Source organism: Myxine glutinosa, chromosome 2, assembly GCF_964187855.1.
Source record: "Myxine glutinosa chromosome 2, kmMyxGlut1.1, whole genome shotgun sequence".
Classification (NCBI taxonomy): domain Eukaryota; kingdom Metazoa; phylum Chordata; class Myxini; order Myxiniformes; family Myxinidae; genus Myxine; species Myxine glutinosa.
The window spans coordinates 21,598,152-21,615,183 of NC_136262.1; the positions used below are offsets into that span (position 1 = coordinate 21,598,152).

A 17,032-nucleotide genomic window follows, 5' to 3' on the forward strand; every position below is an offset into this window, starting at 1 on the left:
CCATATTTGTTCTTCCTTCACCCTTCTTATTCTTTGCTTCCTCTCATCCGATCGCTTGCGTCCTGTACCCAATTGAGTACCTGTGGCACGATTTGGCCAACTGCTATAATCAGGTTTAGTCCTTTTGTTAACGGCTCAAATCGTGGATTGCTAAACCGCTCGGCAATTACCATCACATCTGCGGTTCGAGCAGGGACTCATCTCCCTGCTTTGCGGAGAGATTGGTGAAGGTATTTGGGAAACCTTTGACCAATCACCCTGGCCAATCTCATCCCGCAAAGGAGCGGGATAGTTCCAAGACCGGAGATGGCCAGCTTAACAAGACAAGGGGATTAACCCCCCCTTGCTAACGGGGGTGCCGTGCTCTGAGATCCGCAACAATTGGTGTCAGGAGTGGGATTTGAAGCCCGAACCAAATTTTAAACCATCGGAAAAAATTTGGTCGAAATTACGAGCGGATGAAATTTATTATTTAACATCCAAATTGAGTCGTGCCATGGATGGTCAAGGCGATCGGATGCCGGTGAGGGAGATAGAAGAGGGTCCAGAGTCAACCCAGGACCCCAGGGAGGAGATGGGGGAGATAGAGAAAGAGGATAATGAAGGTGCGGTAGCGGGGGTTGCAGGTACACAAGATGGCGGCGCCTCGCACGTGGTCGCGGCAGCGCAGGGTGGCGGCGCCTCGCACATGGCGGCGAGAGCCGAGCCTGCAGCACCAATGGGCTGGGTCCATTTTCTGGCACAAATGAGGGCCTCTATGGAAGAGTCAATGTATAATTGGAAAAAGGATGCCATGTCAGACGAATCCGGGTGTGATCTGGAAAAATTGAGGGAGGAATCCAGGTGTGAAGTGGAAAAACAGATAGCAGAGGCAAAAAGGGATAATTAAAAAATGATGGAGGACATGAGGCGCAAGTCGGGCGAAAAGGTCGCGGTGGTACGCGACGAGGTAGCACGACTTGAGGAACGCGCGGAGAGCGAGGTAGCGCGACTTGAGGAACGTGCGGAGAGCGAGGTTGAGCAAAGGGTAGCCAAGTTGACCAGGGCTATAAGGGACGAGACGCGGGGTGTAGAAAAGCTGACAGCCATCAAATTGGATAAAAAAATGTCGGGAGCGCCGGGGAAGGTTGAATTGGAAGATGAAATTTTATGGGCACCGACGGTCGAGGTAGAACAGAGCGCAGTTAAAATGACCGGGATAGAAATCGCGACCCGGGGTATGGGGAAGCCGGCGACTGCCGAGGTAGCAGAGAAAATGTTAATAGAGCCAGCGGTCGTCGAGGAAAAAGACATTGAAATTAAAGAAAAATAAATTAGAATCGAATCAACCGAACATATAGTAGTGGAAATTGGGTTGGAAGAGACGCCGGACGTAGAAAAGCACTCGCGGCAGGCAGAAATGGAATATGCTCAAAGTCTGTATTCACATCATGATGCTGTACTTCCTAACCCGAATAAAGATTTGCAGGTGGTGTTGGAGCGAGGAGGAAGACGTGCCCAGGTGAGTCGGGCTGTATATTGTGCTGGGAGGTTTTGCAGGAGAGTGTTTGCCGCGAAAAGAATTTTCGCGCGCTTGGGATCGAGACGGCACCCGGGCGTTTGTGAAGGGTCCCTTGTGAGTGGTGTGAGAGAAAATGGCACGTGTGTGAGGAAAAGGTGTGTGAAGGTGAACGGCGTGCGTGTGCGAATGGCGTCGAGGCGCGAGGTTGTTACCGAGTGCGATGGTGAACGCACGTCGGAGTGTATGAGTGATAAATGCGATGCAGAGTGTGGAAGTATGAGTGAGTGTGACCAGGAGAGTGAGATGGATGGAGAGAGTGTGCGAGAACACACACCTGAATTGGTTGTGGCGCGTGTGCGGGAGGGCACATCACAGCGCGTGAGTGGGTATGTGCAGGAGTGCACACCCGTGGTGAGTGTTACGGAGGACGTAACGGAGGAAAGGTGTGGAACAGAGTGTGTGATAACAGAGTGTGCGAATGGTGGAATGGATGCGCAAGAATGTGCGCGAGTAGAATGCATGGGATGTACGAAAGGCGTTGGAGCGCCGGGTTTGGTGAATGTAAAAAGGAACGCGTAGTGTGAGCATGCGAGTAGGGCATCGACGTTGACCGGGGCAGCGTTCAGACCGACGTTTAGCCGACGCGAGCCCTCGGTCCGTGCCGGGCTTTGTGTATTGCGGGAACCGGCGGGGATCGGTGTCGCGTCGCTCCTGTTCGGAGCGTCGTGCACGATTCGGGCCGGGCCCTGCCCTGCACGGTCGAGTCCGCGCTTTGCCAGGCAAAGCGGGCGGCCCGGTTCGAGAGGAAGGAGGAGGGGTCGGAGCGGCGCCCCCTTGGTGGTGGCGGCGCTCCACCCGGGCAAGGTTAGGCCATCGCGCTTGGGAGCGCAAGGCCCCGCGCCGTGATGGTGCTTGGAGCCTTGGCCCGAGCAAACCTCCTCCCCTGAATCGATGCCGGACGGACCCAACCACAGGAGACCAAACCACCCGAATTCGTTGCTCGGCTTTTCGAAGTCGAGCTGTGATGAAAATGCATTGACGTACCGAGAGGCTCAGAGTAGTGACCGGATAGTGATAGTGATGATGGCAAATGGTATATGGTGATGTGGAGGGATGGTAGCTCTACCATCCCTCGCATCCATGGGGGCAAAGGAGCAATAGGATTTATGGGGTATGGCTGTGAAAACTAGCCCGGGAGGGTTAGGTTATGATGATAGGGATTTAGAAAAATGACAGTAGGTAACTGTAGATTTAAGTAGCGACATCATACCTGTAGTAGGGGACGTAGGTAGATTAGTTTGGATGATAACGACGTGGGATGTGCAATAGTATAAGGGGTGACTGTGGAGCACGAGTTTCAGAAGGGAGTAGTTAGATCAGATGATGATGCAGTGTGTGTGCAGGGAGTGATTGAGCAGAGTATTGTGAAAGGTGCGATTGTGCGTTGTATTGAATGAATGCACCTGGAGGGAAGGAGGGTGCAAGTGCCACCAGGTGTGTGTGAGCACCAGGTGAGTGTGCAAGTGCAGGTGAAGCACAGGTGTATGGAGAATGGTTGGATGAAATGAATGGTCTGGAGTGAATGGTTAAATGGAATAAATGGTATGGAATAAATGGAGTATGGAATAGATGGTATGGAGTATGGAATGGATGGTGTGGAGTGAGTAGTGTGGAATATGTGGAGTGGAGTGGTTGGTGCGAAAGGAGTGGATGGGGAAGATGGACCCCCTTCACGAGTACCCGGGCAGGGTAGTTTAAAGGTAGGTAGAGGGAGTAGGTAAATTGTGATTGGATATTGGCATCTGTGGTGTGGGTAGTTGCACAGGAGTGTTGTGATTGGTGCATGAGTAAAGTGGAATGGCTGGGCGTGTGGCCTGTTAGTAAGAAAGATTAAATGGGCACTCCGCCACTGTTAGTATGTCCGCCAGGTGAGGCCGCAGGTAGGCTCTGGGAGCCAGTAGTTGTTCAATGGGGCCCGAGGATCCAGAGGACGGACCCGGGTAGCCCGACGCCAGAGAGGGCAGTAGGGGGTGAGAGCGCCAGAGGGCCTTCCCCAGGTAGGTTAGGGTAAGGAGCAGGTAAGCTCGGAGACAACTGCAGTGGCGGAGGTGTGCAGGTGAGCGGACCTGCTGGGAGCGCCACACGACCCAGCCCGGAAATTGTGTGAGGGCACAGGGAGTAGAATCGGGGGAGTGAGACCCCAAATTGGTGAGCACCACAGTTTGGTCAATGGGAGTTCAGTTCTTAGGACCACATAGTGTAAAATGGCCAATGGTTTGGCAGGGAAAGACCCTGGGTAGAGTAAGTGTTAATGTCATTTAGGATAGTTAGGATTGGAATCTCTTCGCACCATCTACATCCACTCACCAAGATGACAGGCCTCCACACCACCGGTTTGTGCAAATGTCTAGTATGTAAGACGCATCATGACGTTGGGGTGACATTGTGCTGATGTTCCATCTCTTCCTCCTTAGGAGGGATTGATGATGAATTGATTGATGGCAAATTTGGTTAGAGGGATTGTGGACGAATTTGGAATTAGGGGAGATATGGGGAAGACAAGACGTAGCGACGGATTTGTAAATTGTGTAAATACGGGGTAAGGGCAAGGGTAGATTAAGTGACGGGGGGGGTGGGGGGGGGGGGTGGTGACGTACGGTAGAGACGAGCTTTCTCCGCTCGCTCTCCTGCACACCTCACCGCTGCATTACCTTGTGTTGATGTGTACCCTTGCGCCCTTGCACCCCGCTAACCCTGCTCGTCTTCCTTACACACTCGTGGACTGTGGTCTTTGTGTGCTGAGGGGAAAGTGTGCAGGTGCCCGCAGTTGTGTGCCCACACCCTCGCTGCTGCCTGCCTGGATCGGTACCACACTTATCGACCGCACGTTGTTGTGGCCGAGCACCACCATATGGACCACAGGTCTGTGGCCGAGCACCACATTTATGGACCCCACGTTTTGGGGCATGGCATCGCTGCTGGGAATCTTGCTTGCGGACCACGGTCACGGTGGCACCTAAGCCATGCAGGTGGACCACCTTAGTTGGCCCCTGCTGGCCATAATTAAAGAAATGGACGCGTTTTGTGCCTTATTTTTATTACCAACTAGGCAGCAAGCAAGAAGTCGCCCAGAAACATCGGCAGAGAAGAGAAGACGTCATCGGCTGAGCATCGTTGCTTATTATTTGAAATGTGATGACTGTGCACTGGATGGTGCTGACTGTGCATTTTGGTGCTTTGGTGCTTTTTGTTCTATGGTGCTTATTGGTGCTGGTGGTATCGGTGCAGTGCAGTGTATGCTTTTCCTCTTATCAAAACATCTTTTGTTTCCCAAAAGACAGGTCCTGGGTTCGCGTTTGTAAATACCAACTGGTGTCTTGGTAAATAATGCTCCCCACCGTCCATGTGTAGTTTGAAGACAATTCCGTGATTCGGTTATCCTGTGGGCGTGAATCTGTTAGATAGAATGCAACGCAGCAGGCGGGACATACCTAGTTGTTTTAAAAATGTCGCACTCAGGGTGAAGTTAATAGTAGAGGGTTACCACACCTGATTGTCACACTAAGTTAAAGTTATTTTGGGCCGGGACACCCCTGGAGGTAATGAGGGTGCCATGTTGCGGTTTTGAGAACCCTTCACTAGTAAATACTGTGAATAACAACTTGTAAATATTACCTTTGTAACGTTAAAAGGTCGCACCCTAGTTAGGCCATGTGCAACACGTAGGACACCACAGGATCTTCTTTAGTTATTTCATTAGTATGTGTTTCAGGTAAGGATCTGTTTCCAATAGTTGAATCTGCGTTGTATTAATCAAATAACCTAGCCCCCTTCTCAAATTCCCATCCTATTCATTTTGCGGCTTTACCCTCTCCAAATTGTATGGCCCCAAGCCGCCATTGCCAGCAGCGTTCACTGCCTTTGAGCTAAAGCTCGCCCCAAGCCGCCATTGCCAGCAGCGTTCGCTGCCTTTGAGCTGAGGCTGGCCCCAAGCCGCCATAAGCCACGTGGCAGAGTGGGAGAAAAATGGAGGAGCGGCCAGGAACATAGGCGTGGCCCCATCAACATGTCACGAGGGGAGGTAACAATGAACCCTCGTGACCAATCCGGGCCGAGGCGTGTTCACCGATAGGCGGAGCGAAGCGGACGCGGCTTGATACGTGAGGCTTGTGATAAAAGTGTGAGCGTGAAGCCCTTTCACGGAGATGCGGGGGAGATCGGCAGATGCAGGGGAGAGAGCAGATGATCAAGAGAGGAGAGAAGATCGGCAAACTTGAGCGAACAGCACAGAGGCGGCGAATGATAAGAACCTTGCGTGGAGGATCGCTTGGGACGATCGTGTGATACGAACTGCCGTGGTTTTGAGAGCATTCGGCACGCTATACGTACGGAGATCCCCCGCCCCTCGCATTTGTAAGGTCCGGTCGCGCGCCAACGACACCAGCTGCCTGCCATTCTTCGCGGCGGCACCGGAGCCTGGAACCATCTGCTCGGACCCTTCTCTTCCTTCCCACCACCACCACCCCATTTGTGCAAGTGTGTTTGTATTGTCAAGGGCATGTTATAGAAGAGTGTATAAGCTTGCCCTACATCCTTTTATTTCCCTCTTTTGTATATTGTTCTTGCCTTTCGTTTCCTCTTTTAGATAGTTAATAAACCATATTTGTTTTTCCTTCACCCTTCTTATTCTTTGGTTTCCTCTCGTCCAATCGTCTTTGTCTTTTCCCCATTGAATATCGGTGGCACGATATAGGAACCGCTCAGAATCGGGTTAGTCTTTTTGCTAACGGCTCGGATCATGGATTGCTAAACCGCTCGGCAATTACCATCACATCCGCGGTTCGAGCAGGGACTCATCTCCCTGCTTTGCGGAGAGATTGGTGAAGGTATTTGGGAAACCTTTGACCAATCACCCTGGCCAATCTCATCCCGCAAAGGAGCGGGATAGTTCCAAGACCGGAGACGGCCAGCTTAACAAGACAAGGGGAATAACCCCCCCTTGCTAATGGGAGTGCCGTACTTCGAGATCCGTAACAATATATACAGACTTGGCATTTAATATGGAATATTTTTTTTTTCTTGACTTGGGTTTCCTTTCTGAACTCAGTATATCAATCTGGTGAGTTTCTTTTACACTTCAGTGATTTCTTTGTTAAAAGAACCATGTCACTGATTGTCTGTCGCAGCAAGAAGTCAATAACAGGATTATATCACAGGTGGCGTGACAAAATGTACGGACAGGTACATTTGACGATTGGCTTCACAATCGGGTATATAAGGGTTGTTGCGTTCTGTATTAGTGGAAAACAACTGCTGCACGTCTACAAAAGTTATTGCCGCTTCCTCTGGAGATGGTCCGTCAACTCGACAATGTTGTTTGTCATGGAGTAGTGGCTTTACGAAATTCCGGCATGAAACAGTGTGCAATTGCTCGTCAGTATGGCATCATTCAAGGTCAGGTGTCAAAGATCCCGAAACGAAATGCTCAGAGGGGTGTCCCTCCTCCAATATCGAGGGCAGGACGTCCCCGCAGAACCAGAAGGAGGGATGATCGCCAGCTGCACCGGTTAGTCCGCAATGGCCGTACCAAGTCAGCTAATCGGCTTAGAGCTGAGTGGCAGCAACTGACAAATGTGCCTGCATCCAGAAGGCTAGTCAACCAACGACTGGTTCAAGCAAGCTATCGTGCCAGGCGTCCCCTGAGAAAGCCATGCCTGACAAGACAACACCACCAGCGCCGATTGCAGTGGGCCAGAGAGCACCGTCAATGACAGCCAGGACACTGGAATCACGTGATCTTCAGTGACGAGTCTTGATTTCTGGTCTATCGTCAAGATGGCCATGTCCGAGTGCGCAGACAAGTGCATGAAGCCTACAACGAAGATTGAAAAGTTCCAAGAGTCCAAGCTGGAGGTGGTGGGGTGACCGTTTGGGCTGCTTTTCATGCAGGGGACAAAACGGACCTGGTTGTTCTGAATGGAAACCTGAACCAGTTCAAGTACAGGGCCATTCTGGAAGAAACATTGCTTCCATTTGCTCGTGTAGCCTTTCGAGGAAACTTTGTCTTCCAAGATGACAATGCATGGCCTCATCGTGCTCGCATGATCCAACACTTTCTTGCTGACCGTGGTGTAGAGCATATGGAGTGGCCTGCCATGTCCCCGGATATGAATCCGAAAGAGAACTTGTGAGCAGAATTAACGCGTCAAATCGACAACTTGGACCAGCAGCCTGCCTCTGTGCGTGAATTGCAGCAGGCTATTGTCACTGCATGGAAAGCGATTCCTGTCCAAACCTTGGCAAATCTCGTGAACAGCATGCCTCAACGTGCACGTGCTCTCCTGAATGCTCGTGGGGGTTACACGACGTACTGAACTGTAATTTTACTGTCCGTAATCCCAGTTGTAATTTAACTTCTTTTTTTGTTAAAAAAAAAATTGGCTAATGCGCAAAATAAAGAAATACTTCTGGAAAACGTACAGAAGTTTAACACAGTACTGTCCGTGAATTGAGTTCAATATCAGTTTCCATCACTTTCAAGGATCTATTTATTTGCTTCGAAATGTCAAATGTGGTTTTTGTTTCTTTTAAAGGTCACATTAACAAAATCTAGAATAATTTCAACATAATTCCAATGAACTTTTAGTTCTAAGTCAACTTGAAAAGTAAGTTCACCCCCACAAAAAATAAAATTCCATATTAAATGCCAAGTCTGTATATATACACAAAGAATTAAGTTAAGCACCCCCCCCCCGTTTTTTTACAACCTCGCACATTACAAGTTTGTTGTCGTCAAAACAGTGTAATATACCCATGATATTGCTATATTTTCTGGAGAAGTGATATTATGGTCACATAAAAACATAACAATCATGCCGTTTTCAATATTTTATTCTGAATAATTTAAGGTGAAATTTTTTGGGAATTTTAGGCATATTCTCACCTCAATTTAAGTATGGAGCTATAGGTCCATCACGGACAGTGTGGATGACGTTTATGTTTTCTAACGTACAGTCATTGTTCTGAGAAGACCTCTAGCGATCTTTGCGTCAATAACGTGTGTAGGACCCACGTGATCGGATCACTGACTCAACCAATCACTTTTTATCACTTTGATCACTCAATTTCATCAATGGATAATTGCTAATGTCATACCAATCATTATTTGATCTCACATACCTTAGAATATATGCCAATGTATACATATACACAAAGAATATATATTAGGGGGTGCTTACCTTAATTCGTTGTGTAGGGGTGCTTAACTTAATTCTTTGTGTATATATATATATACAGTCACGTGAAAAAGTAAGTACACCCCATGTAAAGTTTTGACTTTTTCAAAATATTTCAACATACAGCTATTTGATCTTCATTTCAACAATATTGATAGATAGAGGTGATATAATATAACAAATATCATGAAACATTTACATTTTGTAGTGCATTGTATAATTTAAATGAACATAAATGCAAATTTCGCATGTGGAAAAAGTAAGTACACCCTTGGCTCTAATAGGTGGTATTGCCCCCTTTGGCAGAAACAACCTCAAGTGGGCGTTTCTTATAACTGTCTACCAGTCTCTGACATCGACTGGGAGAAATTTTTGCGCACTCCTCCATGCAGAATTATTTCATCTGTGCGATGTTTGAGGGGTTTCGTGCATGCACAGCTCGTTTCAAATCCCCCCACATCTCGATGGGATTTAGATCCGGGCTTTGACTTGGCCATTCCAGAACCCTCCATTTCTTTCTTTTCAGCCATTCCTTGGTGGATTTACTGGTGTGTTTCGGGTCATTGTCATGTTGCAAGGTCCACCTTCGGTTGAGCTTCAACTTTCTGACAGATGGCCTCACATTATCCTCAAGCACCCTCTGGTACAATGAAGAATTCATAGTGGATTCTATGATGGTGAGCTGCCCAGGCCCTGATGCAGCAAAGCTGACCCAAACCATAATATTTCTACCACCATGCTTTACATTTGGTATCAGGTTCTTGTGGTCAAATGCTGTCTTTGGTTTTCTCCAAACATGTCTTCTGGTACTGTGGCCAAATAGCTCTACCTTTGACTCATCTGTCCAGAGCACATTGTTCCAGAAGTGCTGGTCTTTGCCTAGGTGTTCATTGGCAAACTTTAGTCTTGCCCTGATGTTCTTTCTGGACAGCAAAGGTTTCCTCCTGGCACACCTCCCATGTAGATCAAATTTGTGCAGCCTCTTTCTAATGGTAGACTCATGCACTTTGACATCAACAGTGGCAAGAGCTACGTGTAGGTCCCGTGATGACATTCTGGGATTCTTAGAGAATTCTTTCAGCATCTTGCTGTCTGCTCTCAGGCTGAACTTGCTGGGGTGGCCTGGCCTGAACAAGTTAGCAGTTGTTTGGAATCTTCTCCACTTGTAGACGATCTTCCGGACAGTCGAATGATTGATTTCAAATTGTTTGGAGATCTTTTTAAATCCCTTCCCAGACTCGTAGGCATCTATAACCTTCTTTCTGAAGGCCTCAGAGAGCTCTTTTAATCTAGGCATGGTGACCCCGCACACTTCAACAACAAAGAGCAAACCAAACTAAATGTGTGAGGTTTAAATAAGACAGGTTCCTCCAAGATCCTCTCCAACGATGCTCTCATCATTTGCACCTGAGCTGGTGCACCTGATTATAATTTTAGGTATTTGAAGTGGTGATAAATGTAGGGGTGTACTTACTTTTTCCACATGCGAAATTTGCCTTTATGTTTATTTAAATTATACAATGGACTACAAAATGTAAATGTTTCATGATATTTGTTATATTATATCACCTTTATCTATCAATATTGTTGAAATGAAGATCAAATACCTGTATGTTGAAATATGTTGAAAAAGTCAAAACTTTACATGGGGTGTACTTACTTTTTCACGTGACTGTTTATATAACATCACGATATCTCAAAGTTGTGGAGCAGTTTCATGACAAAACTTGGTGGATGAGTTGGGTCGGTGACAAGAACTATTCGATGAAATTTTAGGCCTATCAGTGAGATACAAAACATAAACTGTTCAGCCTGTCAGAGGTATGTGCTCTACCGAGTGCCCTCCTCATTACTTTTCTTTAATCAAAGGCTCATGGTGAAGCCTTATGCACATCACATGCAGGGCAAAGACATTGAGAGAAACCAATCTCGCATTAATTGCATGGATTGCACCTGGTGAACCTGCATTATAAGTCTGGGGTTCACATGGGAATTTTCTTGCATGTATTTGCATCAGTGTGATTTATCTTCTTTTTTTTGTACAATAAATATATTTTGTTCTTCACTTTTGTATTTTTTTCAGTACTTTCTCTTGTTTGGTGTTTTGCACAAATAAATCATTTTCTAGGTGAGAAGTATTTTGTGATCTGTGATGTGCGTGCGTGTATACTCCCAGCTTCATGAAGCTGAGCAGCGTATGCGAACGGTGGAAAAGGATTTCCAGCGCTACAGGGAGCAGCAAAACGGCAAGCCTGAAGCTCGACTCCAGTCGGATATCAACCTGTTAACCCTGGAGAAGGTGTCGATGCCTTAACGCAGACTCTTTTTGCAAATTCATTGCATATTCCCACCAATCTGATTTTGATTGTTGTCAAACTGCAGTTTTGTTAAAGGAGTGGATGGTGGGGTGTGGGGGGAATGCGGGGAGGTGGAAGCGGGGGCAATGTGAAAATTGGTTTGTCTTGTCGCTTGAGCTTCCTTGCTTACTGTGCGTGAATGAGCCTCACTTGTTCCACTCGCAGGTGGAGCTCGAGAGGAAATTGGAATCTGCGATAAAGTCCAAACTTCATTACAAGCAACAGTGGAGCAGAGCCTTGAAGGAACTGGCTCGGTTTAAGCAGGTACGCACCGAGCCTTGAGACTTACCTTCACTCTGTCATCTCTAACTTATATTTTATGTTACTTTGTTATTCCCATGCTTTTTGAAGAAAACGGGAGATTTTGTAATCAGGTCTGTCTGTCTTGTTTGTCCATCCGCCCGTCACGCTATCTCCTCATAAACCGTTGTGCAGAATTTCACCAAACATGTTAGTTATGATCATCAAATGGCAAGAAGTTGCGAGAGCAGTATAATTTAGGCTTACACTCTTAGGAGAGCAGTATAAAAAGGCAAATGTCAAAAATTGCAATTACGGGCACATTTTTAAATTAAATTGTTTTTTTTTTAACATATTCAAATAAAACTTTCTATATGCAATTACATTGCATTGAGGGACGCAATAAATGTCGCGTTTTTTGGATTTGACCCACGGTCCATGTCCGAGGGCATGGGGACTTAGGGTCACTGGGATCAAAACAGATTTTTTGAATTGGAAATTTCATATTTGGTCATTCCTGGTGGCACTTTTTTCCATCTTCCAACTTTGCTCCAGTCCAACTTTGCTTCAGGTGAAAATCGTGTTAATTTACGATGGCGCACCCTCAACCTTGCTCTCGTTCGCGTTGTGGAGATGACAACAAACCGATCTGCAAACTCATGATTCCCAAAGTGAGAAACATCCGTCCTTTTGCAACTTCTGAATTCTTCCCCCCAAACTCCAAACCTCTTGTCGCTGTTTGTACTCGACTGTTGCCTTGCACATCCTCATTTGGCACTCGTATTCAGAATAGTAGTTAGGAGTTCCGCGCAGGCTGTTTCGTTGTCTCGGACCTCGTGACAACCTCAAAATCCTTTATTTGCGATATCCTTTATTCCCACAGTGCATTACTCCTTGTGGTTCTGTTTAGTCTAGCTACTGTTTCCTGGGTTAACGTGAAATGTCGTTTTTATTAACATCTGCCAGGCTCTTTGGAAGATTTTCAAGCTTGTACAATGCAAAGGCTGCCATTTTGAATGCTGAAAATAAATGCATGAACCCTTCCAATGACTTTCAACATGATTCGAAGGAGTAAGCCGATTATCCTGTCCACGGATCAAGCGACATTGAGCGAGTTTTCTTTGTAGTCGTATTGTGATCGTTCGCACTTTCCACAAACGATCGAGCGATTCTCGAATCCCTCGATGGGCCGGCGAGGAAAATGCAGCCTTTGTGCAACAAATCCATGTGGTGTTTGCATAAGGTTGTGTTTTTTTCTTTTCAAAGTTGTTCCTGTGTGTGCTGGGCAATGTTCCTGAAAAAAATAATTAAAATAATGCATCTCTCAAGTTTTTATTCATTCTCTCTCTCTCTGTCTGTCTGTCTGTCTGTCTGTCTGTCTCTCTCTCTCTCTCTCTCTCTCTCTCTCTCTCTCTCTCTCTCTCTCTCTCTCTCTCTCTCTCTCTCTCTCTCACTCTCTCACTCTCTCTCTCACTCTCTCTCTCTCTCTCTCTCTCTCACTCTCACTCACTCTCACTCTCACTCTCTCACTCTCTCTCTCACTCTCTCACTCAAAAAAATAGGTGAAAGTTTTAAACTCGGACCAATCCAATGTCAAGTTTGCACGTCTGCTTAAAATTTCCCAGTGGATCTTTATATTGCAGTCTCCTGTTTTTGGGACTGCTGCCAACTTCCTGTGCTCGTTTTAGGCCGAGCTTTTTAATTTTCATCCATCCGTTTGTGTTTAAAGCCTCTTCTAATTTGGCTCGGTATTCCCGAGCGATGCTTTTTTAAATTGCAGTATGTCCTGTGCCCCTTCATTTCATATTGGGATGTCATCACATTGCTTCAGCTGGCATGTGCTCTGAGCACCTCAAATTCAAGGGAGGTTTGGCAGGGAATGGAGGGGTGGTACACCTGCTCAGCTCCAAATGTTCTCGTACTCCATACCCCAAATCACAGCGTGAACAGGAGAATGCCCTCACGCGTCTGCGCAAGCAACAGGATGAATTGGAACACCTGCGATTGCGGTACCTGGCAGCAGAGGAGCGTGAGGTGGTGCGCACGGACCAGCAGGACCTGGAGGTTCTCAAGAATGAGCTGAACAGGTTGGTACTGATTGCACACGTTTTTCTTGCCTCACCTTGATGCAATCCCCTAGCCCCACGAGTGTTTGAGAAGTGAAACAAGTTGATCGTCATCGTCGTCCGTAAGCAGCATGAGGCTCTGGGTAGCATCATCGGCTGAGGGCATGGCTGTGCCACTGTTGCAATTCCCGTTGCTGGTTAGGGCAGGAATTAGTAATTTGTTCATGGTGCCGGCAATAGCTCCCCTACTCTTTGACAAAGAAAACTGTGGGATCTTTGACATCCACCAATGAATGCTGGCAGAGGGGAGGCCCATTTCACGTCCATCTGAGGTACGGCACACACAGTGAAACACCGGGATGACAGTTTATAGCTTGGTCAGGATTTAAATCCAGGGTACACAGCTTCGAGGCGAGAGTCTGAACCTCCAGGCCACCGTCCTGTCAGCCCAGAATAGTTAATAAAAGGGGTAATGAGTTTATGGGGAGGCTTATTCCAAACGTCAGGATGTTTTTGTTTGTTTGTTTTTTCCCCTTTTTTAAGGCCATTTTCCCTGCTAGAGTGGGGGTTAGCCTTGTGGTCCCTGATGACAATCATCATGGTTTCCTTTTTGAGGCAATGTTTTTCTGGCCGGATGCCCTTCCTGACGCCAACCCTTTAGTCACCTCTTACACCGCAGGGATACGGTGTACCTATTCTAAACCGGGGCACACACCGGCATCCAACTCCAGGAGCATCTAACTTTATTTCCAGAGAGCAAACCTCTTTCTATTTTTTTATTGTACAACTTAAGGTACGTGTAGATTATCAGCATCGCTCCTACCTCCTTAGCAAGCTGTTAGTGTGGCCAACGGTGTTTCTCCTTCGTTTTGCAAGGATGAAGATTACTCGGACGCAGGACGGAGAAACCTCAGATCGTGCGCAGGCAACCCATGGTGCTCCACACACCACCACCACAACGATAGTGGAGGAGGCCCCTGGACAAGCGGTCGCGTTTCGCTTGAACCGCCGAGAACGCGAGATGCTGACCGACGACGAGGTGAGGGAGAGTCTCTCCCGGCTGATCGAGGAACGAGACACATTGCTCAGGACGGGAGTTTACACACACGAAGACAGAATCGTGGCCGAGCTGGACGGACAGATCCGTGAGTTAATGGTCCGACCAGGAGCCTGATCGAGCAGATATTCTTTTCCATTGTGTTGTGTATATTTATTTTTTTCATTGAATTTTTTCGCCAGATGGCGCCCTGGACTCGTGGTCCCCTCTTTTTGTACTCCGTCATTATTGTAATGGACGTCTTGCTGAGTTTAACGGACCCTGATCTAATGGAGATAGAATCTTCCTTTCTTGGCGTGGCGATGGCACTTGAATTGATAAAATCCTGTTTACCTGGCAGTAAACTAGAACGTATCGTTTAAATTGTGACTTCAAATGTTTTTTATAAAGCTTTCATTTTCTGAAACACGACATTGTTTGTGTCCAGAACTCTTGCTGCAAAGTTTCTTGGTTACGAGAGAAGCTGTTTTGTTGAAGGTGATCAATGTATTTGTTGTTTAGTCCTACCTGGCTCCTAAATGGTCTTCCATTGCTTACTGAAGAATCAACGCAAGCATCTTTATGTCGGTGATCAAACTTTACCTCTTGTGGCTACCTCGATGCAGCCAAGGTTCCAAATCGTTGGACCAATCGGCATTGCACACGTTTGCGGCGAAGTGGTCCGATTGACATTTCAGGGCACCGTCCCAGACGAAGGCCGCCCGTTGGAGGAAAGTACCGACCCATGTAAACGCCGATCGCAAGACATTGGACAAATGCCCATTTTGGTTTGTCTGACACCAGGTGAGATGAGACGTCGGTGTTGATGCCTTTTGACCTTCATTCGTTTTGCACACGACTGCCCCAAAACCACGGGCCTGGTGGTTATCGACATCCCCTTTCACAAAGGAGAGTAATGTGAACCCTCTCCCTCCCCAAACCACTTTTTTTTTTAAGCCAAGCTTCAAAATTCCATAACAACTAAGTGTAGTCCTTATGTCGGCCTTGTTTACAATCCTCTCCATAAACATCATTTATGGGATTTCATTTATGACCTGTACCGTAAACGAGAAAAGCATTGACTACTCTTTATTTTATTTTTGCAATGGCCACGGAAAAATTTCCTGTTGGATCACATGACTCGTCACCTGACACATGTGCAGTGCAACGAGCGCAAATACATAACTATCATTTGTTGCGATTGTCGTAAGTCAAATATCAAAAGCCATGATCATCTCTCGATGATCTTGAGGCAGCGTGTAAATACAGTACGTGAAAGATTGTGAAATGTTTGTAAATGCTTGTTTTATGGAATCCTGTTTGGTGTGTTCCTTATTTATTTTTACTAAAAACTTTAACTCCGCACCAACCCCTCCCTCCCCCCGCCCCCCCCCCCTTCTCTTACCTTCACCTTCCCCCGCTCCCCACCCCCCAGTTTTTTATGTATTCCTTTGTGATAGTCGAGCACACCAGGCTTATCCACAGGTACCAATAATTAATTTGCTTGGAAGTTTTACGAAAGTAAAAATAAAAGGCTGAACCCATTTTCGATGTGATGATTTCTGGGAATACTTTTGGTCATTTTCAATCTAGGGACACCGAGCTTCAAGCTGATCTTCTACATTCGAGGGAAAATGAGCGACGACCCTCCTTGCCGCCGCCTTCTTTCGTACGCAGCACTTGGTTGCGAGTGGCATCATTTGCTTGGAGCGTGGCTGGACCTCTGAGGCAGTTGTTATGTAGGTTAGAGCAGGAACTTGGAAATTGGTGAGTGCCGGCGGTAACTCGCCTATTCTTTGCGATTCAACGTGGGACCTTCAACCTCCACTACGTAATACTGGCAGACGGGACGCCCAGCTTAACATCCATTCGAGGGACGAGACCCACATATTAAATCACCCTGCTTGCAAAATACCAGGATGACAGTTTATAGCTGGGTCCGGGATTCTAACCTCTTGGCTAGCCCCTTCCATGGCGATTGTTATACGTGGTGGTGCTTTCACTGTTCAGTATTCATTAAGGGTGTCTGCCCTCCCCACCACTCATTTTACTTATTGACGACGGGGCCTGTTGGTCCAGTGGACCAAAGTTTCATTGGTCTTCACCGCCTTGTAGCATACCTACCTGCCGGACTCTGGCATATTTTGGGTCCTCTGGGTCTTTTCGGTCATCGGGGACTGTTGGGGTCTTTTGGCTCCTCTGGGACTTTTGGGTCTTTTGGATCCTCGGGAAGTTTTGGGTCCTCTGGGTCTTTTGGGGTTTTTGGGGTCTTATTGAACTTGGGGGTTTCAAAGGGTCTTCAAAGGTCGAAGGGGTCTCAGCAGTCTTAAGTAGTTAAAGGTACATTTCAATATATGTAATTAATGGACACAAAAAGTATGCCTCACACACACACACACACCTCATCCATTTATAGTAGATGTGCTGGCATGCTCCCTGGATGGCCAGGAGTAACGTGTTTCAGAGGGTGAAGGGGACAAATTGCTGAAAGTGTGGGAGACAAATGAAATGTTAATCACGAGAGGAAGTCTACAGAGGCTGCCGCGCCTGTGCTTTCCCCACGCCACGCAGCAGCCTTTTCCTGCCGGCACTGTCTG

General features: G+C 47.1%; 1 protein-coding gene across 2 annotated transcripts in view; it reads left to right on the top strand.

The window, feature by feature from the left end:
- The window catches only part of CEP120 (centrosomal protein 120), a 113,677-nt gene extending 97,697 nt beyond the window's left edge, over positions 1-15,980 (top strand). For both annotated transcript variants that reach the window (XM_068108629.2, XM_078773016.1), the window contains 4 exons: positions 10,913-11,035; positions 11,259-11,357; positions 13,275-13,420; positions 14,276-15,980. In XM_068108629.2, coding sequence (XP_067964730.2) covers positions 10,913-11,035; positions 11,259-11,357; positions 13,275-13,420; positions 14,276-14,573 — 666 coding nt within the window. In that variant the 3' untranslated portion in view covers positions 14,574-15,980. The remainder of the gene's footprint in view (positions 1-10,912; positions 11,036-11,258; positions 11,358-13,274; positions 13,421-14,275) is intronic.
- The last annotated feature ends 1,052 nt before the right edge of the window (positions 15,981-17,032 follow it).